Raw genomic sequence first — 27333 nt, 5'->3', positions numbered from 1 at the left:
GTCCATCGGGTTGCAAAGAGTCTGACTCGACTGTGCGACTGAACAACAAAAAAATCTGCATCGTTCAAAGTGACCAGAGCAGACATTCCTTAAGTTTTCCCCAATTTCTCCTGTTCTTTGTATAGTGCTTAGAAGTCTGTTTATTCTTCAAAGAGAATGACTGAATTCATGTAAGCACTAATAAATTAATACATTGTATTGGTATGTAGTTCCTAGTGACCAGAACAGACATTCTCTAAGGCTTTTTTTCTTGATTTCTTCTGTTCTCTTTATCATGGCTATAAGATTGTTTATTCTCCTAAGAGAAGAAATGGATTCATGTAAGCACCAATGTGCAATCAATATACTGTAAACATATCGTTCCTAGTGACCAGAACAGACATTCTCTAAATTTCCCCCCTGATTTCTTCTGCCAGCTCCTCTCTATCTCACTTAAGGCTTCGAAGATTCTCATCTATGGTCTTTCCGTTTAAAGTGTTTTAAACCGTTTATTCATAACATACTGCAAAGAGAAGGGTTTTTTAAAAATAAAATAAAACAAAAATGCACTCAAACCACATACTTCAGTTTTTATAAAATTTATTTGAAGACCTGCTGCTATATTAGCAAATATTTTCCACCAGGATGATTCAGCTGTTCTGTAAGGAAAAGAAAAAAGAATGTCAGTCTGATGCGCGTGCAACAAACATTGTTCTGCAAAGCTCAGAATTCCCTCTGTGTTCTCAACAGTTAATCTAAGACGGTCTGCTGGTAGGAAGGCATAAAACCCTTGGCTTGCGCCGTGTAGTCAGTCAGGCAGTGACTCAGGGGGAGTGAGATGGGGCAGAGGCCTCTACAGGGCACTTCCAACTCTGCATGCTTTTTAATGTCTCATTGCCATGCCTCCCTTCCCTCTCCCATTGCTCTCCCTTAGCTATATTTACTCAGTGGCTCATAAGCCACCTGTGGCTCTTCTGGAAGCGGGCAAAGTCTTTGTCCACTGCAGTTGGCAATTTGTTCCCACCAGCTGACTGCAAGATGGAAGCAAATGTGGCTCTTTTTGTGGATGGTTCGCTGCCAATGTAGCTCTCTGTAAGCTATGGAGCACAGCCAGTTTGGTGTAGTGGTTAAGTGTGCAGACTCTTATCTGGGCGAAGTGGGTTTGATTCCCCACTCCTCCACTGGAAGTGTTTCACAATGACCCCAGAACAGGAGAAATTCCCTGCAGAGAAGACAAGGAATATTCATGTCCAGCAGTCAGTGTTGTGAAGCTTGAAAATTTTCCAAATCAGAAAATTTTACCTTCCTACGGGGCTGCTGTGCTGTAAATCAGTCATGTCAGAATGACGAAATGTAGCCTATGAAGCACGGACAAACCCCAGTGCTTGTACGTGGTGGAGTCGACCTTCTTCTGCTACTATTATTCAAGCATTTATTTCAATTTGAACCGGAACATTCCCCCAGAAAACCCGTATCACCGCAGGCCGTCTTCGGGACCAGGAAGGAAGCAGGTTGCAAGTGCAGACCGAAAAACAACACCTGAGATATTCGTACCTGTGAAATCTTCCGGCCGGCTCACTGAATGGAAAGAAAAGGAAAAGAGCATCAAGACTTCTGCTGAATGCACTGGGCTTATTTCTCATACAAACCCTGCCCTGTCAAATCCCATCCATGCTTCTTATTCCACTAGATTTGCATCGACTGCAAAAGGCTCAGATCCAAAGGGTTCAGCTGCGTCAGCTGCCCTACACACGGGCACATGAAGCCACCTCCTACTGGTCCATCGACGTCACAGGGTCTCAGGATGAGGTCTTTCCTCCTATCACCCACCACCTGGTCCTCTGAAACTGGAGATGCTGGGGAACATCTGGCACACTAAGAAGATGCTCTTCCACTGGGCCCCTGCCTCAATGTCCTTCTTCACCAAAGGGAGGGTCAGATCTCAAAACGGCAGCCCTGCCTGGCTTTTTGCAAGTGTGGTGGAAGATATTTTAAGATATTGGAAGAAGATATTGGATTTATATCCGCCCTCCACTCCGAAGAGTCTCAGAGTGGCTCACAATCTCCTTTACCTTCCTCCCCCACAACAGACACCTTGTGAGGTGGTTGGGGCTGGAGAGGGCTCTCACAGCAGCTGCCCTTTCAAGGACAACCTCTGCCAGAGCCATGGCTGACCCAAGGCCATGCTAGCAGGTGCAAGTGGAGGAGTGGGGAATCAAACCCGGTTCTCCCAGATAAGAGTCCGCACACTTTAACCACTACACCAAACTGGCTCTCCAGTTTGGTGTAGTGGAAAAAGCTAGGCAAGGAAGAGCTCACTTCCTAGAAGCTGAGAAACAACTGTTCACAAGATGGTTTAGGAGACAGGGACAGTGAAGCGAGCAGCCAGGGTTCAGCAGGAGCTGGTTTGTGAGTCAGAGCTGACCTCTGCCAATTAGACGAAAGCTTATGCTGGATTCAACTGCACTTCCCTTTAAAGATGTCACTGGACTCCCATTTTAACGGCTGCTATACGGCATGATTTTTTTCAGGGAGGGGTGTGTGCAAATTAAATTATCCACATTAAATTTATTAAAATTAAACTAACTACATTCTCGAACAAGTCCTGTGCAAGAGGCTTCCTCTGCCCAGCCAGCTTCACTCTGTCTGGCGGGGAGTGAAGCCGCCAAGTGCTCCGGGCCTCGGCCAGCCCATCGAGGGCCGCCCAGTTGGCCCCGGACAGAGATTGGCTACGAAACAGGAGCCGGGCCATGTGGTCGCAATGGCCCCTCCCCTCCAGCGCAGCCCAACCTCACTGGCCGTGCCTCTCGCATCAGGCGTTCCGGCAGTAGCCGGCAGCCAGGAAGCAGCAGCAGCAGCAGCATCCAGAGCTCCTTTCGGAAGGAGGAAGACAAGGGAAGAAGAAAAGTCCAGCTGGCTCTCCCAGTCCCTGCCGAATGCCTTACACCCCGCCCCCCCCTCCAAAAGGCCAGCTTGTGCTACCAGGGCAGCGAGGAGGCTGAGTGGGCAAGGAGTGGGTGGAGCAGACAAACAGGCCCTGGCAGCACAAGCTGAGGAATGAGTAATCTGAGCTGAGGACAAGGAGGTGGACAGCATGGCAGTGACCTCACCAGAATTCATAGTTAAAGGCCTAGGCCCTGCCTACCTTAGGGACCGTCTCTTCCCACATGCCCCCCAGAGAGTGCTGCGATCCGGCTCTAGAAATCTGCTTGTAATCCCCGGGCCAAAGGAGGCCCGGTTGAAGTCAACTAGGGACAGGGCCTTCTCGATCACAGCCCCTTGCTGGTGGAACCAGTTACCGGAGGAGGTCAGGGCCCTGCGGGACATTGGACAGTTCCGCAGGGCCTGTAAGACAGTCCTCTTCCGGTTGGCTTATAACTGACATTGAAATATTGAAATATTCTGACGGAAGACCACAAGATAGCACACTGAGACTGACTGATGTATTGATATTAGTTGTTTTAATTATGTAAATTATGATTGTATTTTAATTCTTGTATTTTATTGTTAGAATTTTTATGTTGTGAGCCGCTCTGAGCCCACTTTGGTGGGGTAGGGCGGGATATAAATCAAATGAAATGAGGGGAAGATTGGGGTCGGGCACAACAAATTAACAGGGGACACAGTGAAATTCACACTGGCTATGGCCTGGCTGCCAAGTGTTCCGAGAAAGCGTCCAGAGCCAAGTGTGGCCTTTGCCCAGCAGGGCTTCCGACTGTTGTGTAGGCTTTTAAAAAAGTGTTGTTTTGGTAGCTGTTACCACTGCAGCATGAAGCTACTTATTGGGTAACTATGGCAGCCATTTCGTGTACACGCTCAGCACCCCGTGTCAGGCTCAAAAAGGTTGGGGGCCCCTGTGCTAGAGGAACAGCCAAAGGCCATATCCTCAGCACAACATTTAGTATGGAATCTACGATAAAATGACATCCCATTATACTTTCTCTAAGCATATTAATCTCTTGAGAGTCCCTTGGACTGCAAGAAGATCAAATCAGTCCGTCCTAAGGGAAATCAACCCAGACTGTTTCCTGGAAGGTCAGATGCTAAAGCTCAAACACTTTGGCCACCAAAAGAGAAGGGAGCACTCACTGGAGAAGATCCTGATGCTGGGAAAGACAGAAGGCAAAAAAGAAGGGGGCAGCAAAAGAGGAGATGGCTGGACCGCGTTAGTGATGTAACAAACACGAATTTGAGCAGACTTTGGAGGATGATGGAAGACCGGAGGGTCTGGCGTGACTTTGTCCATGGGGTCGCAGAGTCGGACTCGACTGTGCCACTGAACAACAAAATTAATCTCCCTGGAATTATAAGCTTTTACTGGGTATGTCTACAAGTCCATGGGTTTGGTCCACTTTTCCCATTACTATACATCAGGGGTGGCCAAACTTGCTTAACGTAAGAGCCACATAGAATAAGCACTGGATGTCTGAGAGCCGCAAGACATGGAAGTCAAAAGTTTAAGGGAGGGAGGGAAGGAAAATAGATGGTGGGAGGGAGAGGAAGAAAGAAAGTAACTTCAAATGCATTCTCAAGCTGCTGGTTGGCTTGGAGAAATGACTTAGAGACAAAAGCCTTCTCCGAGCTGGCTGACAGGGTGGTGGGGGCTTCGAGAGCCACACAATATGTGTGAAAGAGCCACATGTGGCTCCCAAGCCTTAGTTTGGCCAGCCCTGCTATACATGGAATTAATATTCCTCTTAAGGGTTTATGAAACAGAGAATGGTGACAATGCTACCATACGACACTGTAAAGCAGGGCTTGAGAAATCCAGAGTGTGGGCTGCTATAGTGCCTAGAGCAGGGGTCCTCAAACTACGGCCCGCGGGCCAGATGCGGCCCGCTGAGGACGTTTATGCGGCCCGCCGGGTTATGGCAAAATCAGACCGGAAGTGGCGTTCGACCTAAACTCACGTTAGCAACGCACACTTCCGGCACTGGGCTGAGGCGGCGGAGACAGAGTGTGAGGCGATACCGAGGTGAGGTGAGTTCCCAGGCCGGGGTGTGTGGTGTGGGGAAGGGAGAGAGATGCAGAAGACGGAGAACTGACGGCCCGCAGCCTTGTACAGTAACGGCAGTCTGGCCCTCCAACAGTCTGAGGGACAGTGAACTGGCCCCCTATTTAAAAAGTTTGAGGACCCCTGGCCTAGAGATTTCACTGCAGCACCTACTTTCGGCAAATACTTCACTGTTGTGTTCCTCAGCCATTCTCAGTGGAAATATAACCAGTTTTTCTGCTGGTGAAAGAGACTAAGTTGTGGGTCAGGCGACCTGTGTGAACAAAAGCCAAGTGCAAGGGGGGGCGGGGGGGGGGGGGCGGGCTGCGATAAGCAGCAGAACGGCTGGAGATCAAATCAGGAAAAGGTCGGTTTTGTGGCAGCCGTAGTCAGAAAAATCTGGTTCCTCAATTTTTGATCTGGTTTCTAGAGCCAAAAAAATAAAAACTCAGGCCTACCCTAAAAGGCTTCATGTAGCCAGGCAAACACTACCTGTTTTCATTTATTAACAGTGCGTTCCTTTTTGTAACTCAGCACCATTTCAAATCAGTCATAAAAAAAACCCACATTCATACTGTACCTGTCCATTTAATAACATTATTGTTTAGAACTAGCATGGACTGCTCCAAATATACCAGCACTAACTCTCCCCTGGGGGAGCTACTAGGATAAAGTGCTTTTTATCCAGGATAACAGGGGTGGGAGAGGGAGGGACAGGCAAACTGCAAGCTCAAGCAAGCACAGCTGCATAGGACTAAAGGGACCGAGTGTGTTGGCTGGGTAGGCATTAATGCAGCAAACATGAATTTGCGTTTGGTGTTACCTGCAAGCTAGATTAAGAAGAAGATATTGGATTTATATCCCACCCTCCACTCCGAAGAGTCTCAGAGCGGCTCACAATCTCCTTTCCCTTCCTCCCCCACAACAGGCACCCTGTGAGGTAGAAGAAGATATTGGATTTATATCCCGCCCTCCACTCCGAAGAGTCTCAGAGGGGCTCACAATCTCCTTTACCTTCCCCCCCCACAACAGACACCCTGTGAGGTGGGTGGGGCTGGAGAGGGCTCTCACAGCAGCTGCCCTTTCAAGGACAGAGTCTCAGAGCGGCCTACAATCTCCTTTCCCTTCCTCCCCCACAACAGACACCCTGTGAGGTGGGTGGGGCTGGAGAGGGCTCTCACAGCAGCTGCCTTTCAAGGACAGAGTCTCAGAGCGGCTCACAATCTCCTTTCCCTTCCTCCCCCACACAGACACCCTGTAAGGTGGGAGGGGCTGAGAGGGCTCTCACAGCAGCTGCCCTTTCAAGGACAGAGTCTCAGAATGGCCTACAATCTCCTTTCCCTTCCTCCCCCACAACAGACACCCTGTGAGGTGGGTAAGGCTGAGAGGGCTCTCACAGCAGCTGCCCTTTCAAGGACAGAGTCTCAGAGCAGCCTACAATCTCCTTTCCTTTCCTCCCCCACAACAGACACCCTGTGAGGTGGGTGAGGCTGAGAGGGCTCTCACAGCAGCTGCCCTTTCAAGGGCAACCTCTGCCAGAGCTATGGCTGACCCAAGGCCATGCTAGCAGGTGCAAGTGGAGGAGTGGGGAATCAAACCCGGTTCTCCCAGATAAGAGTCCGCACACTTAACCACTACACCAAACTGGCTCTCAAAAAAAACAAAAAAACAGTGACTCTGTACGTCTGGAAACAGATCTTGAGACTGAGCTAGCAGCATGCTCAGTTTTTAACATGGTTATATGCAAGATACTGAACTGATCCTACTAGCAGTGTTTAATATACAGAATGTGCAACTCAATCCACTCTTAAAATGGAAGCTTTTTAAGTAATGCTCTCAGGAAGAGCCACAAACGTTGTGGAGATCCAGGCCAAAGCTTCTTGCCTGTGATCAAGACTTGCACGACCACACTAATGTTCTATCTCAGAGTAAATAATGCACAAAAGGGCCAGGAAAGCCACAGCACGCAGACAAAGCAAGAGAGCGCTGGAAAAAGTCAAGTGAGTGTTGCATTGTTCATGCAATCACATCCATGCTGATTCGCTGTACCTGTCAGACACTTCATTTCTGAACCACAAGAATCCCAAGGAAGTAGGAAAGAAAGGCAGAAGTAAAAGGGTTACTAGCTAACTGGGAATTTGATTTTAAAACATGTCAAACACATACCCACACCACCCTTCTAAAGAAACCAGAGACTAAAGCTGAACTTAAAGGTACATTCTGAAGTTGTTTCTATGCTACTGTTAAGCACAACTCGAATGTTCTTACTTCCAACACTGTTAAACCCCGAAGGATAAGCATTTGGTCTTCTTTTCTGACTGCTACCCAGCTCACAAGAGTATCACTCATCTTAATTGCCTTTGGCCCATCTTGCAAGCGGGGAGGCAAACCAAGGGCAGGAGAGAGAAACCAAACCAAAGAAGACCCAGTCACTCCATCTCATGGGAAAGGTTCTAACATAAAAAACAAACACCTTTCTTCTAGCTATGAACTAAGGAAATTGGAAGGAAAAAAACTGGAGCTAAGAACTACACAGCATCTCAGAGTTACCTTCTGTAATCCACAAGTGGGGGGAATGAAAGAAAAAAGAGACATTCTGCTGATGAAAATGTCAAAATGCAATTCAAACAATGCACTCATGGATTCCACAGCAGGCCGAACTTACCTTCTTGCCAGCGCCAACGTTTGCTTTAGCTGTGCCCCTGACTTTCTTCATCCTGTTCTTACGCTCTTTGCGCTGTTTTCTAGAAGTCTTTTTCTTTTCATACAGGCCGTGCTGGGGAAAGAAGCGGCAGACAATAAGCACCCTTGACAGTTCCGCTCCGAGATGCTTTTAAACGTTGACCCTGTTTGTTCCCAAACCTTGGATCGCTGCCACATTTATCTGAAAAGACCAGGGCTTTTTTTGTAGCTGAAACTCCTTTGCATATTAGGCCACACACTCCTGATGTAGCCAATCCTCCAAGAGCTTACAGTAGGCCCTGTAAGAAGAGCCCTGTAAGCTCTTGGAGGATTGGCTGCATCAGGGGGGTGGGGCCTAATATGCAAAGGAGATCCTGCTGCAAAAAACCAAACCAAACAAACAAACCACCCTGGAAAAGACTACGGGCACAGGGTCATCAGCCAATGATGCCTGATTCTATATGACAGCCAGTGTAGTATGGTAATTCAGATAGTTGGACTAGTAGCTGGGAGACCCGGGTTTGAATCCTCACTCCTGCCATGGAAGCTTGCTGTGTGACCGTTGCCAGTCACACTCCCTCAGCCTAACTTACCCCACAGGGTTGTTGAGGATAAAATGGAGGGAGAGCAGGATTTATTTTATTTATTTATTATTTATTTATTACTTTATATTTATATCCCGCCCTCTCCGCAAGCGGACTCAGGGCGGCTTACAATATCATAAAAACAATCAATTTCATAAAACATATAAAACCATAATACATTTATCAGGTTAAAAACTATTACGATATCTCAGTCTAGTCTGGCGGTATTAGGTTCTGACTATGACCACCAGCTTCTGTAGGATGTCCGGTGGCAGCCCATTTTCAGTCAACCAGAAAAGCCTGCCTGAACAGTTCGGTCTTACAGGCCCTGCGGAACGCCGACAAATCCCGCAGGGCCCTTATAGCTTCTGGGAGGGTGTTCCAGAGTTCTGGTGCTGCCACCGAGAAGGCCCTAGATCTTGTTGCGGATAACCTGGCTTCTTTTGGGCCAGGGGCGGACAGATTTTTTGTCCCTGATCGCAGTGCTCTCTGGGGGATATATGGGGAAAGGCGGTCCCGTAGATAGGCAGGTCCCTGACCATAAAGGGCTTTAAAGGTTAATACCAACACCTTGAAGCGAACTCGGAACACAACAGGCAACCAGTGCAGCTCTCTCAGCACTGGCTGAATGTGCTCCCGTCGTGGTAGCCCCATTAACAGCCATTGGGAAGGAAGGTGGGGCAAAAAACCAATAAGTATTTCTGTGTTTCAACAGTTGGGTGAGACAATGGATGTCTTGTTATAGGACACACGAGAGCCAATAAAGGGAAACTTAACCTATTTAGTTAGGATAATCATCTGCTGCCTCTTTGCAATATTAAAAAACCCACTAAGACAGGGGTTCTAGTCACTAAGGCCCATCAGGGTTTGTGGAGTCACCCAACCGTGGATTGCGTTATGCTGTTATTAAGTGCAGGTTCAGACTGAGAGCTCTGTCGGATGGATTTCCCCATGAAAACCCTACTGTTTAAATCCATGTTAGACTACCGCAATCTGCTCTGCTGGATGCTGCTCTTGAAGACTGTCTAGAAGCATCAAATAGTTTAAAACAGAGTGCCAAGACAGTCTGCGGGATCTAGTTACAAGGACTGCATCTCACTAGTTTTTAAAAGATCTCCTCTGGCTGTCAAGTTCAATTCATAGCACTGGTTGTCGCTATAAAAAATCACGCAGGGCCTGGGCCCAGGACATGAGAGGGGCTGCCTCCAACCTTATGAGCCCCATCCACTAGCCAAGATCATCTACAAAAGTTCTGCATACTCTCACGTTTTTAAAAAAGGTGGGAAAGCACCAGACACTGGGCTTTTCCTGTTGGATAGATGACACTCAGCGCTCTCTCTTAAAGCCTTTTATATACCATTTGAAACAGAAATAAAACCGCCTTTTACTGAATCAGTCCACTGGTCCATCAAGGTCAGTATAGTTCACTCAGACTAGCAGGGGCTCTCCAGGGACTCTTATCTTGCCTTATATCGGAACCTTTTAACTGAATATGCCAAGTACTGAACCTGGTTAAGGGGTTGGCCTTCAAAACCATTAAACAGCATTTATAAGCGGGATCAATTTAAAAACAAAACACACCAAAACACAGAGCATGCAAAAGAAATACTTTCAATAAAAAAAAAATCTTCGCTGTGCAACTCTGACACGGTCTTCGAAACCTTGGTGAATATAACTGTGTTTCTGCAAGGAACCATCCCAGTCTTTTTAGCACAATCAGCTAGTATACCAATCAGAATATGCCTACCCTAGCCAATCTGTGTTTCGGCTCATTCTTCTTGGCGTAGTCCAGGGAATCATAGATCATGCCAAAGCCGGTTGTTTTCCCACCCCCAAAATGAGTCCTGAAGCCAAAGACAAAAATGACATCTGGGGTTGTCTTGTACATTTTGGCCAGCTTCTCACGGATCTCCGTTTTGGGGACTGTGGCTTTTCCAGGATGAAGGACATCAATCACCTGTAGACAGATAACATGGACCAGTCACACTTTTTTAAAAGGACTGCACGTACCATTAAACACACAGATCCAGAAATACATACAGGCGTTAACTCACAGTAAAGCCAGTCTACTCTGCAACTAAAGCAATATGACTATGTGTGCCAGCACACAACCATTACTCAATTGGCTCCATTTAACATGCAGGGCATTATTTGTGAATTGAGGCTTTGGTGCACAAATTGTTCTTACATGGCAGAGCTGAAAAGAAAACCCAAAAGGTTCATTACAGCACCCTGCTGTGTGTAGAATCTATGCTTAGGGAGGAGAGGAAACACAACAATGGGAAACAATATCGCCATACATTTTTCATTATTTATGCAGCACCATCAATATGCACAGTATGTATTGAAACCAGGTGCTGGTCCAGAGGAACCTTGCCATCTACCCACTCACCCAAGTGAAGGCATTCCACTCCCACACCCCTACCTCAAGGGGAGCTGATCTCTGCCATCTGAACAGCAGTCATATTTCTGAATGATCTCCAGCCCTGACCTGGAGACTGGCAACAGTGGTTCCCCAGAAGGAAATGGCATTATATCTATCTCATCCCTCCTCAAACCCCACCCCTTAAATCTCCATGAATTTCCTAACCTGGAGTTGGCAACCCCATCTCCTTCCCTTTATCAGCCCCTCTGACTTCAGCTTTCCATCGCCTCCCCCCCTCCCTGCAACCTCAACATAGGAAAAGGGCAGTCTTTCTCCAGGGGGAGGGGAGAAGGTTACATCAGCCTCCTCTCCCCTCTTTGATCTGCATCCACAACCCTGCAAGGTAGGTGAGACTGGAAGTGTGCAACTGGGCTAAAATCACCCAGTCAGCTTCTGTAGCAAGAACCTGGGCCTGGCAGACCCTGCTCTGAAGCCCCTAACTCCTATACCCTCCTCAAGTTCCACCACAGAACCTCCAGGAGTTGCACACTCCAGATGCACACTCCATCAGATACAATACCCTTCTCGCCCTCTTTACATAAGTTGGTGATTTCTGTTTCAATATATTTGAAAAAACATGCATGCATGCACACACACAAACATACTCAGAATAAAAATTTGGTAATAAAGGTGCCACTGGACTCAAACTTTTTTCTTGCTACTTCAGACCAACACGGCTAACCAGCTGAATCTAAGTTACTACTAACTACAACTCCAAATCCCAACAATCAGATCTGCTCCACCCAAAGCTTTAAAATATATAGAGACCAGGAGTGGCCAAACTGTGGCTTGGGAGCCACATGTGACTCTTTTACACATATTATGTGGTTCCTGAAGCCTCCGCCACCCTGTTGGCTGGCTTGAATAATGCATTTACAGCTAAAGTTGCTTCCTTACCGCCTCTCCTCCCTCCCAATCTATTTGCTTTCTTTCCATCCTTCTCACCACCCTTCCTTCCTATCTTACAGCTCCTGAACATCTGATGTTCCAGTCTTGCGGCTCTGAAACAGCCAACATTTATCCTATGTGGCTCTTATGTTAAGCACATTTGGCTACCCCTGATATAGACACGCGTAACTACAGCCTGCGGCACAAGCCCAACACAGACGAGCATCTTTACTCACCATTTGCTTACGCTGAAGCAGCCTGTTCGTCATGAACTTCCTCGTCCGAATGGTCACCGTATCATTCTGCAAAAGCAGCAACAAAGAGCAATTCAGAAACCCCAAATCTCTCCCTCCCGCTTAGCAGCACATGCTGCTTGGGCCCTCACCCAACAGCCCTGGCTCTAAAAAACCCTGAAGTTTGCAACTCTTCAACTCATTCTCAAGGCGCACTTAAATTAACGCTTCAGAAGCAGCACACAAAGTGGCCCCCCTACAGACTCCTCTCTTGCTGCACAGGGACCCAGGGAAAGGGAAAAACAACGGCCCGGTCGGGGGTGTGTGTGTGTTCAGAGCGGGATTCAGACGCCTCCGAAGGGACGTTTCTGCGAAATGACCGGCCTAAAGCAAGCAGCATAGCTGGCTGAAAAGAGACCGGGACTTGCGGGGGGCGTAAGAGCAAGGATGGCGCCAGGCCAAGCCGGATTGGGAACAAGGCCTCAACTCCCACCTACCATCTTGGCTAGACCTCCTGAGACAGAGAAGGAGAAAAGGAAGGAAGCGCCTCGAAGCAGCCAATCATTAACCGGCGCGAGGACCGGAAAGGCGGAAAGCGCGAGGGCCGGGCTAAGACGTCAGGGGTGACTATGGGAGATGCCCGATTGGAAATCGTGGAAAATCAACTCTGCGACGACTCTCAGGGGAAGCCCGCGGAGACGGGAGGGAAAGACTGGCACGGGAACGTTCAGTCTCATCCCTGTCTTTTCCTTCCGTCTCCGTAGAGGTGTCCTGGCAACCGCCTGTGTGAACACTGAAAGAAAGGACCCCTTGTCTAGTCCCACTGAGGTTAGTGCAGGTTGTAGCCTCCAGGTGGAAGCAAACTAGAGAGAGAATGACAGAAGGAATAGGAACAAGAAATATATGAACCGTGATATCAGTAACAAAAAAAAAAAAAGACTCAGATAATTCTAAACCTTTTTACCATATTAAAACCCTTCATAAAGTGCTCATAATCTCATAGAATAATTCCATAACTTTCACATCACAGCATTCCATATGCAAAAGCTGCAAAAAGTTCATCAGCGCAGCAGTGGAGTTCGGAGGATTCAATACCACGGAGACCCAACCAAGGTTCTCTCTAAGCTGCAGAGTCTTGTGAGCAAAAATTCTACTTTGTGAGTTACTGGTATTAAAGTTGTGAACTGCTGGCATTAAAGTTGTGAGCTACAGCATAACTTACTGTGCTCTGGGGTCAATTTTCCTGAGCTAAGACAAAAATGTGTGAGCTGAAGGCTAAACATTTCTGAGCTAGCTCACGCTAACTCAGGCTAGAGGGAAATGCTGGACCCAGCCAATATTCCCTCTAAGCTGCAGAGTCTTGTGAGCCAAAATTCTACTTTGTGAGCTGCTGGTATTAAAGTTGTGAGCTACTGCATAAATTAGTGTGCTCTGGGGTCATCCTTCCTGAGCTAAGACAAAAATGTGTGAGCTGGAGGCTAAAAATCTGTGAGCTAGCGCATGCTAACTCAGTTTAGAGGGAATACTGGACCCAACCATACATTCAAGAAAGTTGACTTCTTCATCTCAGATCTATTCAGATCTATGGCTTTTATATTCCACTGACCGGGCTCTCCAGTCAGTTTCCAAAACTGTTCCAACAGGTTTTAAATAAATTTTCAATCTCCCTTCTCCATTCTCAGTTCTCTCATAGTTCAATCCTAAGGACACTTTCCTGGGAGTAAGAAGATATTGGATTTATATCCCGCCCTCCACTCCGAAGAGTCTCAGAGCGGCTCACAATCTCCTTTACCTTCCTCCCCCCACAACAGACACCCTGTGAGGTGGGTGGGGCTGGAGAGGGCTCTCACAGCAGCTGCCCTTTCAAGGACAACCTCTGCCAGAGCTATGGCTGACCCAAGGCCATTCCAGCAGGTGCAAGTGGAGGAGTGGGGAATCAAACCCGGTTCTCCCAGATAAGAGTCTGCACACTTAACCACTACACCAAACTGGCTCTCCAATGGGAGTAAGTCCCATTGAATAGACCTTAGTAGAATTCAGAGTAGACCTGCTTAGGATTTCTCTCTCAGGACCCTTGTTTCGCATAACAGCTTTGTCAAAGATTCCAAAGACCTCAGAAATTCACTACAATAAAATACAACACTGTATAATTTCATCATTCAAGAATAATCACAATTTGCAGCTTTCCAAAATCCATAAAAACTCACTATTGCAACTTCAATTAATACATACATAATATAGATTCATACCGAGGTGCCCTACCTCACCTTTTTACCATTAAACATTGCTGTTAATTTCTTTCAGCTGGAGTGCATTGAGCTTTCTCTTACAGGGGTGTCGCAGTCATTTGTTATAAGGGCTGGATCGGACATAAACGAGACCTTGTTGGGCCAGGCCATGTGTGTAACTATTCAAGATTAGATGGCAGCGATATAAACGTTATAAAGCACACAAATACAATTAAATATATATTTTAAAAAACTTAAAACATGCTTAAAACGTTAGCACTTGTAGGTTTTAAAGGTGCTTTCTTTGTATTTCTCCTATGGGATCCACGGAACTGGTCAAAGGAAGCTCTGGCTCTTTCCTTCCTTCCCCAGGGGACTGGGGGCAGGGGGAGGAGCCTCAGCCAATAGAAGGAAGAGAGGCTTGGCTCAGTAGCTCTGCTGTGTGATTGAGAGAGCCTGGCAAAGCAAGCTATTCCTCCCCAAGGCAGGAGCCTCTCAGCCAATGGAGAAAATGGAGGTTTTGCTCTGTAGCTCCTGTATGATTGAGCAAGCCTTGCAGAACAAGCTGTGATGCAGAAGGAAGCAAGAGAGAGGGAGAAGGAAGGAGATGTCAGTTGCTCGGGGGGGGGGGGGGGGTTATAGGAGCCCTCCAGGGGCCTGATTTGGTCCCTGGCCCACATGTTTGACACTCCTGTCTTAAGATATATCTTCGCAATATATTAAAAACTTTTGGACATGCGCCAGACAATACATATTCATCCATTTTTATAAAAAGCAGGAACAATAATTGAAATTATTTAAACCAATGGGTTCCAGCATGTCTAGTGTGAACATCCAGTACTGAGTTCCACCGAGTTTAGTGTGAGGTTGTATGCATATCCTCAGCTGTATGTTCTCATATTTAGACAATACGACAACCCCACATTTATAGCCTCCCTCTTTTCCGCCGCGCGTCAGAAGCCTATCACCTGTGCTTCCCCTCCTGCCCTGAAGGCGGCGCTGCGGCGAGAGGGAGAAAGGAAGAGGCTGATCGGAAGTCGCTCTCTGACGTCACTTTTAGGGGCGTGGCTTCAGGCGGTTCGCTGGGCGCCTGCGCGGGCCGGTGGGGTTGCCAAGGATCGCGTGAGGGGGACCTTCGGCGCCTCCGCTTCCTTTCGTGCTGGAGCTTGAACGCCGCCGCCCTCCTCATCACCATGGTGAAGGAGCAGTTCCGCGAGACGGACGTGGCCAAGAAAATGTGAGGGGGGGGGAGAGCGCCAGGAGGGCGGACCTCGTGGGGGGCGGGGTTTTCTGCAGGGTTGCCAATCCCCAGGTGGCGGCTGGGGATCCCCTGGCTTGGAGGCCTTCCCCCCCCCCCCCCCCGCTTCAGGGTCATCAGAAAGCGAGGGGGGGGAGATGTCTGCTGGGCACTCCATTATTCCCCATGGAGAACGATTCTCATAGGGTATAATGGAGAATTGGTCTGCAGGTATCTGGGGCTGGGTGTGTGTGTGTTTTTTGAGGTAGAGGCACCAAAGTTGCAGCATAGCATCCAGTGCCTCTCCCCAAAATGCCCTCCAGGTTTCAAAAGGATTGGACCAAGGGTTCCAATTCTATGAGCGCCCAAAGAAGGGGCCAGTATCCTTCATTATTTCCAGTGGAGAGAAGGCATTTAAAAAGTGTGTGGTCCCTTTAAATGTGATGGCCAGATCCCTCTGTTCCCGGTCAGTGGAACATAAAAGCTGTATATCTGAATGGATTAGAGAGGAAGAAGGTGTCCCTGCAGTTGAGAGGATGAGGGAAGTCTGCGGTTGCATTGAGCCCAACTGTTTGTCAAGTCCCCAACAGTTCAGTGGTCAACACCTGGCCATTCAGAGGATAGTCTTTTATTGACTTACTGACAGATTAGGCTCAAGATGGTTCTTGTGAAAACTGGCTTTTGGCAGGCAGATACCCTCTACTTATACTCTATGTTGAAACTAGGTGCGAAAAAAGCAGTCCCTCCCCCATTGTTCTTTCCCAGGCCCTTTGCAGGTGCATACATATCAGGCAGTGACAGCCTTGGCCATCCCTGAGATCAGGCAGAAAGAATACTTCAGTTGTTACATAGAGATAGGAGCTGGCTAAGTGATAAGTGAAAGTAACATCCTGGCTAAATGGCAAGAGGCATTCTTGGCACTGTTCTCATTGGCCTATAGTGCAGGGATCCATCCTCACTGTGGTGCCCATGGGTGCCATGGTGTCTGCTGATATCTTTTCTAGCACCTGCCAGGTGTCTAGGGAGTGGGTGGGGCCAGGAAAGTCTTTCGCCCAGCAAGGTTTCTGATGGAGTATTGGAGATCTGATCAGCAGTGTAGATTTTTAACAATGTTGCTTTGGCAACAGCTGCCACCACAGCGCAAGGATCTGCACTGTGTGACTGAAGTTAAGCTGTGGCCATCAATTTGTGGCAGGCTTCACTTTCTGTGATAGTTGAAGGAGTTGGGGACGTTTAGCCTGTAGAGGTGAGAGGTGATAGGATCACCATCTTCAAGTACTTGAAGGGCTGTCATATAGAGGATGGTGTGGAATTGTTTTCTGTGGCCCCAGAAGGTAGGACCACAACCAATGGGTTGCAATGAAATCAAAAGAGTTTCCGGTTAAGAACATACATAAGAGAAGCCATGTTGGATCAGGCCAATGGCCCATCCAGTCCAACACTCCGTATCACACAGTGGCCAATAATTTATATATATGTGTGTGTGTGTATACACACACACACACACACACTGTGGCTAATAGCCACTGATGGACCTCTGCTCCATATTTTTATCTAACCCCCTCTTGAAGCTGGTTATGCTTGTAGCCGCCACCACCTTCTGTGGCAGTGAATTCCACATGTTAATCACCCTTTGGGTGAAGAAGTACCTCCAGTTATCTGTTCTAACCCGATTGCTCAGCAATTTCATTGAATGCCCACAAGTTCTTGTATTGTGAGAAAGGGAGAAAAGTACTTCTTTCTCTACCTTCTCCATCCCATGCATAATCTTGTGAACCTCTATCATGTCGCCCTGCAGTCGACGTTTCTCCAAGCTAAAGAGCCCCAAGCGTTTTAACCTTTCTTCATAGGGAAAGTGTTCCAGCCCTTTAATCATTCTAGTTGCCCTTTTCTGCACTTTTTCCAATGCTATTATGTCCTTTTTGAGGTGTGGTGACCAGAATTGCACACAGTATTCCAAATGGGACCGCACCATCGATTTATACAGGGGCATTATGATACTGGCTGATTTGTTTTCAATTCCCTTCCTAATAATACCCAGCATGGCGTTGGCCTTTTTTATTGCAATCGCACACTGTCTTGACATTTTCAGTGAGTTATCTACCACGACCCAAAGATCTCTCTCTTGGTCAGTCTCTGCCAGTTCACACCCCATCAACTTGTATTTGCAGCTGGGATTCTTGGCCCCAGTGTGCATTACTTTGCACTTGGCCACATTGAACCTCATCTGCCACGTTGACGCCCACTCACCCAGCCTCAACAGATCTTTGGAGTTCCTCACAATCCTCTCTGGTTCTTACCACCCTGAACAATTTAGTGTCATTCGTAAACTTGGCCCCTTCACCGCTTACTCTCAACTCCAAATCATTAATGAACACGCTAAAGAGCATGGGACCCAGTACTGAGCCCTGCGGCACTCCACTGCTTACCGTCCTCCACTGTGAAGACTGCCCATTTATACTCACTCTCTGCTTCAACATTAGGAAGAACTTCCTGACCGTTAGAGCGGTTCCTCAGTGGAACAGGCTTCCTCGGGAGGTGGTGGGCTCTCCTTCCTTGGAGGTTTTTCAACAGAGGCTAGATGGCCATCTGACAGCAAGGAGGATCCTGTGAATTTAGGGGGAGGGGTTTGTGAGTTTCCTGCAGTGTGCAGGGGGTTGGACTAGATGACCCTGGAGGTCCCTTCCAACTCTATGTTTCTGTGATTCTATTTTGTTGCTGTGTCCATTATGCCAGGTCAGAATTCCAAATGGGCCCCTGAGCTCAGAGAGATTGGGGACCCTCAGTGTAGTCGGTGGATGGAAGGAGCGGTCGACCTAGTTGTTATGACTTGGCATTGCAGAACAGTCCGAGGTAATTCCCTTTGAATGACCCCCGTGCGATAATGTTCTGTGTTGTAGAAGCCACATCTGCTTTGGGATGAAATCAGCGGAAGAGATGAGGCAGCAGGCGCATATCCAGGTGGTTAGCAAAAACCTTTACAGCCAAGACAACAGCCACTCCCCTCTGCTGTATGGCGTGCTGGACCATCGCATGGTAAGACCGCTCACCCCAGGGTGTGTATTCTGGGGCGGGTCTGTATGCATAGCAAAGATACAAGAAATAAGCAAATAAATAAGAGCATGAGAACAGCTCTGCTGGATCAGGCCTGATGTCTGTCTAGCACAGCATCTCATCTCACACAGCAGCCGACCAGTAGCCCTGGAGGGCCAGCAAACAGAGCACTGAAGCCCTTCCTCTGATGTTGCCTCAGAACACTGGTATTTTTCCTGCTTCTGAATATGGAGGTGTTCTTTACCAAGAGCCAGTTTGGTGTAGTGGTTAAGTGTGCGGTCTCTTATCTAGGAGAACGGGGTTTGATTCCCCACTCCTCCACTTGCACCTGCTGGAATGGCCTTGGTTAGCCATAGCTATCTCAGGAGTTGTCCTTGAAAGGGCAGCTGCTGTGAGAGCCCTCTCAGGCCCACCCACCTCACAGGGTGTCTGTTGTGGGGGGGAGAAGATATAGGAGATTGTAAGCCGCTCTGAGCCTCTGATTCAGAGAGAAGAGCAGGATATAAATCTGCAGTCTTCTGCTTCTTCTCTTTAAGCTGCAGAGTTTTGTGAGCAAAAATTCTACTTTGTGAGCTGCTGGCATTAAAGATGTGAGCTGCTGCATAAATTAGTGTGCTCTGGGGTCATCCTTCCTGAGCTAAGACAAAAATGTGTGAGCTGGTGGCTAAAAATCTGTGAGCTAGCTCACGCTAACTCAGCTTAGAGGGAACTGCTTTTTACTGAGCCTCGGGCTAGTAGCCAGTGGGGAACCTTGCCTCCCTGAATCTGTCTAACTTCATTTTAAAGCCGTTTTTGTTTGTAGCAATCACCGTTGATGCCTTTCTCCAGGGCACAAGCGAAAAAGATCGTCCGTGCGAAACATGTGGAAAGAATCTGGCCGAGTGTTTAGGGCATTATGGCTACATCGATCTCGAGCTGCCCTGTTTCCATGTGGGGTACTTCAAAGCCGTGATCAGCATTCTACAGGTAAAGCAGTGTGTTTAATTCTCAAGGCCCAAATGGAATTGTCTTACACTAGTCTGTCTCCATTCACTTGGGCATTCAAGTTAGAATCCACAACAGAGGACAAAATAATGTTGTCATCCAAAGAAGGGGGGGGGGGGCGCATATGCTGCCTTCCTCCAGGTCCTGCAGTGTGTGGACACAAAAGCTTGCTTATATCCAGAATAAAACTTTGTTGATCTTAATGGCGCCAGTGGATTCAGACTTTGTTCTAAGTCTTGCAGTAAGCTAAAATTGTTAGACATTTCCACATTGGTTAAAAAAAAAAATAAGTATCTACCCAAAGGGCACTCTCTTTTGCAACTCGTATTATCTCTTAACTGTAATCTAAATTTAAAAATTAAAAAAAAAATCACAAAGTATCATCCCTACTGCGCTCATTTATTGTCAGCGGCTTTCGACCTGCAATTAACAATTCCTCAGAAACTAGGCGCCTTGAAGACCGTCAGCCTCCGTACGTCACTCTAATAAAGCTGAAGTTAGAAACAGGACAGGAAGGGAAGAGAATCTTTCTGATGCTTTAGCAATGTGATGGAACAAAGTAGGAGTCAAGTAGAAGAATTGGATTTGTATCCTGCCCTCTGCTCCGAAGAGTCTCAGAGCAGCTTACAATCTCCTTTACCTTCCCCCCCCCCCACAACAGACACCCTGTGAGGTAGATGAAGATATTGGATTTATATCCCACCCTCCACTTCGAAGAGTCTCAGAGCGGCTCACAATCTCCTTTACCTTCCCCACCCCCCCCAACAGACACCCTGTGAGGTAGATGAAGATATTGGATTTATATCCCACCCTCCGCTCCGAAGAGTCTCAGAGCGGCTCACAATCTCCTTTACCTTCCTCCCCCACAACAGACACCCTGTGAGGTAGATGAAGATATTGGATTTATATCCCACCCTCCACTTGGAAGAGTCTCAGAGCAGCTCACAATCTCCTTTCCCTTCCCCCCCCCCACAACAGACACCCTGTGAGGTAGATGAAGATATTGGATTTATATCCCGCCCTCCACTCCGAAGAGTCTCAGAGCGGCTCACAATCTCTTCCCTTCCTCCCCCACAACAGACACCCTGTGAGGTGGGTGGGGCTGAGAGGGCTCTCACAGCAGCTGCCCTTTCAAGGACAACCTCTGCCAGAGCTCTGGCTGACCCAAGGCCATTCCAGCAGGTGCAAGTGGAGGAGTGGGGAATCAAACCCGGTTCTCCCAGATAAGAGTCCGCACACTTAACCACTACACCAGACTGGCTCTCCTTTAGCACCTTTAAGACCAACAAAGTTTTATTCAGAATGTCAGCTTTTGTGTGCTAGAAGCACAGAATGGAATGGCAAACAGTCCTATAGAGAGAGAGAGTGCGCAGTGAATGAGTATGCAAAATCATGGAAATGTTTGTTAGCAGATTAAAAGAAGCACAATTTGGGGCCTGGTGAAGGTTAGTTTACGTTAACTGGGCTGCATCAAGATGCTATTCTGACTTTTTAAAAAAATTGCCACCCATCTAGCCTCAGATGACAGGGGCAATTGAAGCAGGGCCTGTGAAGATGACCGGAAGGTATGGGTGGGTTGGCGTGGGAGAAGGTGGTCGTTAAGGTATGTGGGTCCCAGGCTGTACAGGGTTTTAAAGGTCAATACCAGCACTTTGAATGGAGCGTAGAGTTATTGAAGAACTCTCCTACATAATTGCTGCTTGCTTTACCTCTGGAACTCAGGGCATCCAGACCAGGGAGAGCTAAAGGAACATGGTGGTATTTCTTAGGATCTCTCAGGCTGCTGAGAGCTTTACAGTACAGTGGTAAAAAATGCTTTTAAAAAACTCTTTATTAAAAAAGAATCCTGTCTCTATTGAAGATGATTTGCAAGACCTGTTGCCGTATCATGCTGACCCCTGAAGAACGGAAACAGTTTCTAGATTACCTTAAGAGACCCGGCTTGACTTACCTCCAGAAACGTAGCTTGAAAAAGAAGGTCTCCGAAAAGTGCAGGAAGAAGAACACCTGTCCGTATTGCGGGATGTTTAACGGTGAGTGCATGTGCTGTTTTGTAAGATCCTCAGCTGCGTTGAGTCCCGAACTGTTTAGCCTGGCAGACCAGAGTTTCTGTGTTGCCTGGGTCGTATCTCGCCCACCACAGTAGCATATACAACTCAGTCTGGGTGCCCCATGGCCACAACTGGCACCGTGCAGTGCCAGCCTACCAATAGTTCAAGATGGGAAGTCAGGTCTGTAGCAGTAGGAAAGAAGAAGAGTCCAGTAGGAACCTTAAAGACTGACAAAATTTGTGGCAGGGGAGGAGCTTTCATGAGTCAGTGCTCATTATTTCCAGGCACAGTTTACCCAGCAGGGCAGCCACCCTTGAGGTGGGGTCTGATGATCTCCCAGAATTACAGTTGATTCCTAGATTACAGAGATCGGTTTTGCTGGAGCAAATGGCTGCTTTGGGGGTGGATTTTGTGGCTCTGAAATTCCTACCCCCTGCAAAGTCTTGCCTTTCTCAGGCTCTGTCCGTCGGTCTCCAGGAATTTTCCACCCTGCAGTTGGCAACCCAGCACGCTAACCTAGATTCATTTGACCATTCAGCATTCTGAATCAGAAGCCTAGCTTCGATGTAGCGTCATCTGATTTCACAGTTTAAACAGACTTTTCAAAGCATGAACCCAGTTTTATTTACTTTAGGGGTGGGGAACCTCCGTCCTGAGGGCTGTATACAGCCCTCGAGGTCACTTGGTGTAGCCCTCGGGGATTGTTGGGCTGAACCGAGCCATGTGGCAGCCTCCCTGGGGCCTGGCTGGCCAGCGAAGATTGTGGGGCCCAGCTGCACTGTGCAGCAGCCTCCCCAGGGCCAGGCAGGGATCACAGGGCCCAGATGTACTGTGCGGCAGCCTCTCTGGGGCCTGGCTGGCCAGCGAGGATTGGGGGGCCCAGCCACGCTGTGCAGCAGCCTCCCCAGGGCCAGGCAGGGATCAGAGGGCCCAGATGTACTGTGCGGCAGCCTCCCTGGGGCCTGGCTGGCCAGCCAGAATTGCTGCAGGGCCTGGAAAAGTTACTGTCACAGTTCAGTTTGCACTTGATAATCCCAGATGGCGTGGCCTAATATGCTAATGAGTGTGTTATCTGATATGCTAATATTAAGGGATGCGGTTTAATATGCTACTGAGTTCCTGCTGGGCTTTTCCTACCAAAAAGTCCTGGACCTACGCATTTGCCTAGGTGTGTGGGTGTGTGCGCACCAGATTAAGCTCTCCCCACATGACTTCAAATAGAAAAACAATTATTTGCATTAATTTTGCTGGCCTGAATCATTCTCCCTCTGCGGAGCACTGTTTTTTAAGTTGATAATTTTTTATGACTCGCGAATGATGTTATAAATATCCATACGGCCCTTGGCAGAAAAAAGGTTCCCCACCCCCGATTTACTTGGTTCCTATTCTTCCCTTTTCTTCAGACTGGTGACTCAGACCAGCTTATATCAGTCTCCTCTCCCTCATTTTTAGACTCACGACAACCCTGTGAAGTAGGTTAGGCTGAGTGTGAGGTAGGCTAGGCTTGATCTGAGGTCACCCAGTGAGCCTTCATGGTAGAACAGGGCTTCGAACCTGTGTCTCCCAGATCTCAGTCCCAACACTCACCGCTAACGCCGCACTTTCTGTATGTTCTTTGTATGGAAAATGTGGTGCTCCATATGTTCTGTGAAATCCTTCAGGAGAACCATTTCTTAGTCTTTAGAGTTAAACATTTCCCTTCTTTATCGTACAATCATAGAATCGTAGAGTTGGAAGGCACCTCGAGGGTCATCTAGTCCAACCCCCTGCACGATCTTCCTGGTTCCCTATCTGTTTGAAGCAAATAACCCAAGAGAGCTTTGAAAGGAAACACATTCCGGTTTACTTTCAATAGCGTTAAAGGAGATACTTGTTAATCTAACAAATTTCATATCATTGTTGAATAAAATTCGGAATAATTTTCGTTAGTATGGGACAGTTGGCTTTCCCCCCAGCTTAATGAAGCCAAATCCAATTAAAGAGCTCTTACTAGTAGATTGTACTTTGTTAGTATTTGGTAAGGAATTTCTAAATAAGAAGCTTTAACAAAAAAACAAAATTCTATTCCATTTGCCCTCCTGTTTCATCCACCATGTTTTGTTCAAGCTGAGATGCCAGTCTTAGATACAACAAAAGTGGGTTAAAGAGTTTATGGCATCTCCCCTTAGCAAGGGCCCGCTGTTCAGCTTCAATGCTTATTTAAGAAATAGAAAATATTAATGGAATTGTCATGAGGATTGTCGCATTTGGGCCAGGATTAATACTTCTGTTGTGTAATTAATATTTTTTGCTGGAGAGCTATAGGTTGTGAGTAAATATTAACGCTATGTGATTGCAATCACGGGTTTTTTTCCAGTTTCAAACAATTTTAAGGTATTTCAGATAATCACATATACAAGTATAATAAGACTGAGTGATTCATACAAAGAATTATAAAATGCAAGCAATATAACAACTAGCATTGTAAAGTGAGTCTGATTATAACTGCTAAAACCAGATATAGAGCTTTGCATATTATAAAGTTGTATAAACATTACAATATAATTTAAAAGGAGACCGCAATCACAGTTTTAGTTCCACGAGTGACAACAAAGGAAGTCTCACAGAAAGAAGACACTTTTTCTCTGGCCGAGAGCCAGTTTGGTGTAGTGGTGAAGTGTGCGGACTCTTATCTGGGAGAACCGGGTTTGATTCCCCACTCCTCCACTTGCACCTGCTGGAATGGCCTTGGGTTAGCCATAGCTCTGGCAGAGGTTGTCCTTGAAAGGGCAGCTGCTGTGAGAGGCCTCTCCAGCCCCACCCACCTCACAGGGTGCCTGTTGTGGGGGAGGAAAGGAAAGGAGATTGTAAGCCGCTCTCTGTCCTTGAAAGGGCAGCTGCTGTGAGAGGCCTCTCCAGTCCCACCCACCTCACAGGGTGCCTGTTGTGGGGGAGGAAGGGAATGGAGATTGTGAGATGCTCTGAGACTCTTCGGAGTGGAGGGCGGGATATAAATCCAATATCTAAAGGAAAACAAGTCCACATTTGTTTTGATGCCAGTGCTTCTGTAACTTGAATTTTTGATAGTTTATCATTTGAACCCTTGTGTTTTATGTTATAGCACTTTGGACAATCACCCTGAATTCTAAACCTTGTCTGATATTAAAAATCTGGGTGGTCTGTTAGATTTCTGTTTCTTTGGTTTATGCTTTGTAATGGCTTGTTGGATTGAGACGGACAAACTTGAACTGCTAGATTCAAGTCCAGTCAGACCTCAAATTTAGCTTTTCCGCTGCAAACCAGCATGCCTACCCCCTGAAACAAATTTGAACTGGACATTCTTAGTCTTGGTGATAGCATAAGCCAAAGTTTAGTTGCTTTTTCTTGGCTACTGTTGCATGTTTTACATCAGCACACTGGCTGTCCTTTTTGTAATTTTCTTACCTAGTACGGAATGAAATAAGTTTTTAGAATAAAGTGGATGTTTGTGCTAACTTATTGTCCCATAGGTACAGTAAAGAAGTGTGGGTTGCTGAAAATAATCCATGAGAAATACAAGACTACTAAGAAGACAGTGGATCCTATTGTGTCTAACTTCATACAGTCTTTTGACACTGCCACAGAACATAATAAAGAAATTGAATCCTTGCTGGGAAGAGCCCAGGTGAGTGAGAAACCTAAACAATCTTGTATTGATTCAGTTTTTCTCTTTTTTTTAAGTAACAGGGATTTCTATACGTTTGAGACTACCCAGGTAATCCATTACTTCCAGAGGCGCAACTCTTTTAAAAAGATCAGCAGAAGCGACAAAATAGTTGACTATACTTGCCCCTTTATGATTCATACTTGTACTAGAAATAAGAAGAATTGCAGATTTATACCCCGCCCTTCTCTCTGACTCAGAGACTCAGAGTGGGTTACAATCTCCTTTATCTTCTCCCCCTACAACAGACACCCTGTGAGGTGGGTGGGGCTGAGAGGGGTCTCACAGGAGCTGCCCTTTCAAGGACAACCTCTGCCAGATCTATGGCTGACCCAAGGCCATTCCAGCAGCTGCGAGTGGAGGAGTGGGGAATCAAACCCGGTTCTCCCAGATAAGAGTCCCTGCACTTAACCACTACACCAAACTGGCTCTGTTGTGGAGAAAAATATGGGCCCTAGAAAGAGGCTCTGGGTGAGTGCCCCCACCGGGTGTCTTCCCATCCACTCAAGTGAAGGCATTCACTCTCCCCCACCACCTCAGGGGGAGCTGATCTCTGCAACCTGGAAAGTAGCTGTAATCCTGAGTGATCTCCAGTGCTCACCTGGAGGTTGGCCACAATGGTTCCCCAGGTGGAAATAGCTGGCTTGAAGGGTGAAGTCTATGGCATTGTGCCTGGCCGAAGTCCCACCCCTCCTCAGACTCACCTTCTCCAGGCTCCACCCCTCAAATCCCCAGGAATTTGCCAACCTGGAGTTGAGTCAAAGACTGTTTTGGTGGTTTGTTCAGTCTTCCTGGGCCTGCAGTAGGCAGGGGACAAAGGGAGCTCGCCAGGTATACTCCAGTTATGTACCAGAACCGGACTTGAACATTCTCCCAATGCCCTGAAGCCTCCCTTCCCCACCAGGGTCCACCTCCAGAGCACCATGCCCCACTGGGGCCCAGGTGTTGGAGAATGGGCACGGCTCAGCAGGGGTGCTGCCCATCGAACCGCAGACTGGCTGGTGGGCGTCCAGGGACCCAGCCTGCTCGGATGGTGGCTTGCCCAAGACCAACCAGGCTTTCTACAGAGGAGGGTCCCTGGCAGGGCAGCAGGACCCCGCAGGAGGATGCCCAACGCCAGTCGTACTTGGTCCCCACTGAGAGGCACCTGCTGCCGCTCCCAGGCCCCAGCTGAAGCCAGGAAGAGCGATCAGTGGGAGTGGTGTGAAAGGGGGCAAGGGGCAGAAGTGGCTAAAAAGGCAGGTGCAGGGAGTCAAGGAGAAGACATCCGGATTCAGTTCAAGGTGCTGGTTATAACCTTTAAAGCCCTATGTGGCCTGGGACCTGTCTGTCTTTGGGACCGTCTTTTCCCATACGTACCCCAGAGAGCACTTAAGATCGCAAGATCGCTGGACTGAAAGAAGCTCGACTATCCATCACCAGACCCAGAGCATTTTCGGTAATAGCCCCCGCTCTGTGAAATGCCCTCCCCGAAGACATCAGGGCCCTGCGGGACCTGCCACAGTTCTCCAGGGCTTGTAAGACTGAATTGTTTAAATTTGCTTTTAACGGTTAAGAAGAAGCTATTGAATTTGTTATGTAAAACAATTTTATTATTCTGTGATATATTGTAAATATTCATAAAACAAGCTAATAATAAATTAATACATTACATTTTCCCCCTCCCCTCCCCCCTTTCCATGACCCCCGACGGTGTTTTTAACTAAAATATCTAAATACAAGGTAATTTTATCCATTATAGAATCTTAATATTGAAAAACCTTATAACAAAAAGATGAGAAAAATAAGTATATAAAAAGAAAAAAGAAAAACCATATAACATAATTGTAATCCATCTTCATTTTTATTTTTCATCCCTTTTCCAAAGAAAAGTAATAGAAAACAAAAAAGAAATGTTCCTTTAATATTTTAGTCCATTCTTCCACAAAACTTCAACTGTTACCAAAAATCACTAAGTGTCCCTTTATCTTCCAGTATTTTTCAACATATTTTTGAAATTTCTCCCACTCCATTTTAAACTTCTCCAAGTCATAGTCTTTTAAGATTCTTGTAAGTTTGTCCATTTCACTCCATTACATAACTTTTAAAATCCAATCCCATTTTTCTGGTATTTTATTTTGCTTCCATAACTGCGCATAGAATGTCCTTGCAGCTGAAAGCAGATACCACACCATTGTTCTATCTTGTTTCGGAAAATTTTCCATTTGGAATCCCAACAAAAAAATGTCTGGAGATCTCTTAATATCATAACCTAAAATTCTTGACATTTCTTTCTGAATCATTTGCCAAAATTGTTTCGTCTTTTCACAAGTC

The 27333-nt window shown here is 47.1% G+C and overlaps 2 protein-coding genes across 4 annotated transcripts in view; one reads left to right on the top strand and one right to left on the bottom strand.

The window, feature by feature from the left end:
* Window positions 1-468: 468 nt before the first annotated feature.
* Window positions 469-12062, bottom strand: RPS24 (ribosomal protein S24). 3 transcript variants are annotated; one of them, XM_060236733.1, is made up of 4 exons: window positions 11788-12062; window positions 9986-10195; window positions 7609-7748; window positions 469-638 (listed from the first exon to the last, which is right to left on the bottom strand). In XM_060236733.1, the coding sequence occupies exons 1-4, from the start codon at window positions 11818-11820 to the stop codon at window positions 470-472; spliced, it is 552 nt and encodes a 183-aa protein (XP_060092716.1). In that variant the 5' UTR covers window positions 11821-12062; the 3' UTR covers window position 469. The 3 variants fall into 3 exon arrangements, with proteins under 3 accessions (XP_060092716.1, XP_060092718.1, XP_060092717.1); XM_060236735.1 differs by having other exon boundaries at window positions 563-1557; window positions 7638-7748; window positions 11788-11916; XM_060236734.1 differs by lacking the exon at window positions 469-638 and adding an exon at window positions 7006-7039 and having other exon boundaries at window positions 7638-7748; window positions 11788-11916.
* A 2945-nt stretch (window positions 12063-15007) lies between these two features.
* The window catches only part of POLR3A (RNA polymerase III subunit A), a 97316-nt gene continuing 84990 nt past the window's right edge, over window positions 15008-27333 (top strand). Inside the window, 5 exon segments of the mRNA XM_060236725.1 lie at window positions 15008-15249; window positions 18150-18285; window positions 19132-19269; window positions 21149-21320; window positions 24827-24981. Of these exon segments, the coding sequence (XP_060092708.1) occupies window positions 15206-15249; window positions 18150-18285; window positions 19132-19269; window positions 21149-21320; window positions 24827-24981 (645 nt within the window). The 5' untranslated portion in view covers window positions 15008-15205.

The sequence above is a fragment of the Heteronotia binoei genome, chromosome 4 (genome assembly GCF_032191835.1).
Source record: "Heteronotia binoei isolate CCM8104 ecotype False Entrance Well chromosome 4, APGP_CSIRO_Hbin_v1, whole genome shotgun sequence".
NCBI lineage: Eukaryota > Metazoa > Chordata > Lepidosauria > Squamata > Gekkonidae > Heteronotia > Heteronotia binoei.
This window is presented reverse-complemented; position numbering and strand designations above follow the sequence as displayed.

Bases quoted from the DNA above. Each gene is read 5' to 3' on its own strand.
- RPS24 (XM_060236733.1), bottom strand. From the start codon at position 11,820: ATGACGAACAGGCTGCTTCAGCGTAAGCAAATG. The intron at 10,196-11,787 runs GTGAGTAAAGAT...ATCTGTCTACAG, and splicing joins TGCTTCAGCGTAAGCAAATG to GTGATTGATGTCCTTCATCC. The intron at 639-7,608 runs GTGCATTGTTTG...TTTTCCTTACAG, and splicing joins GCCTGCTGTGGAATCCATGA to AACAGCTGAATCATCCTGGT.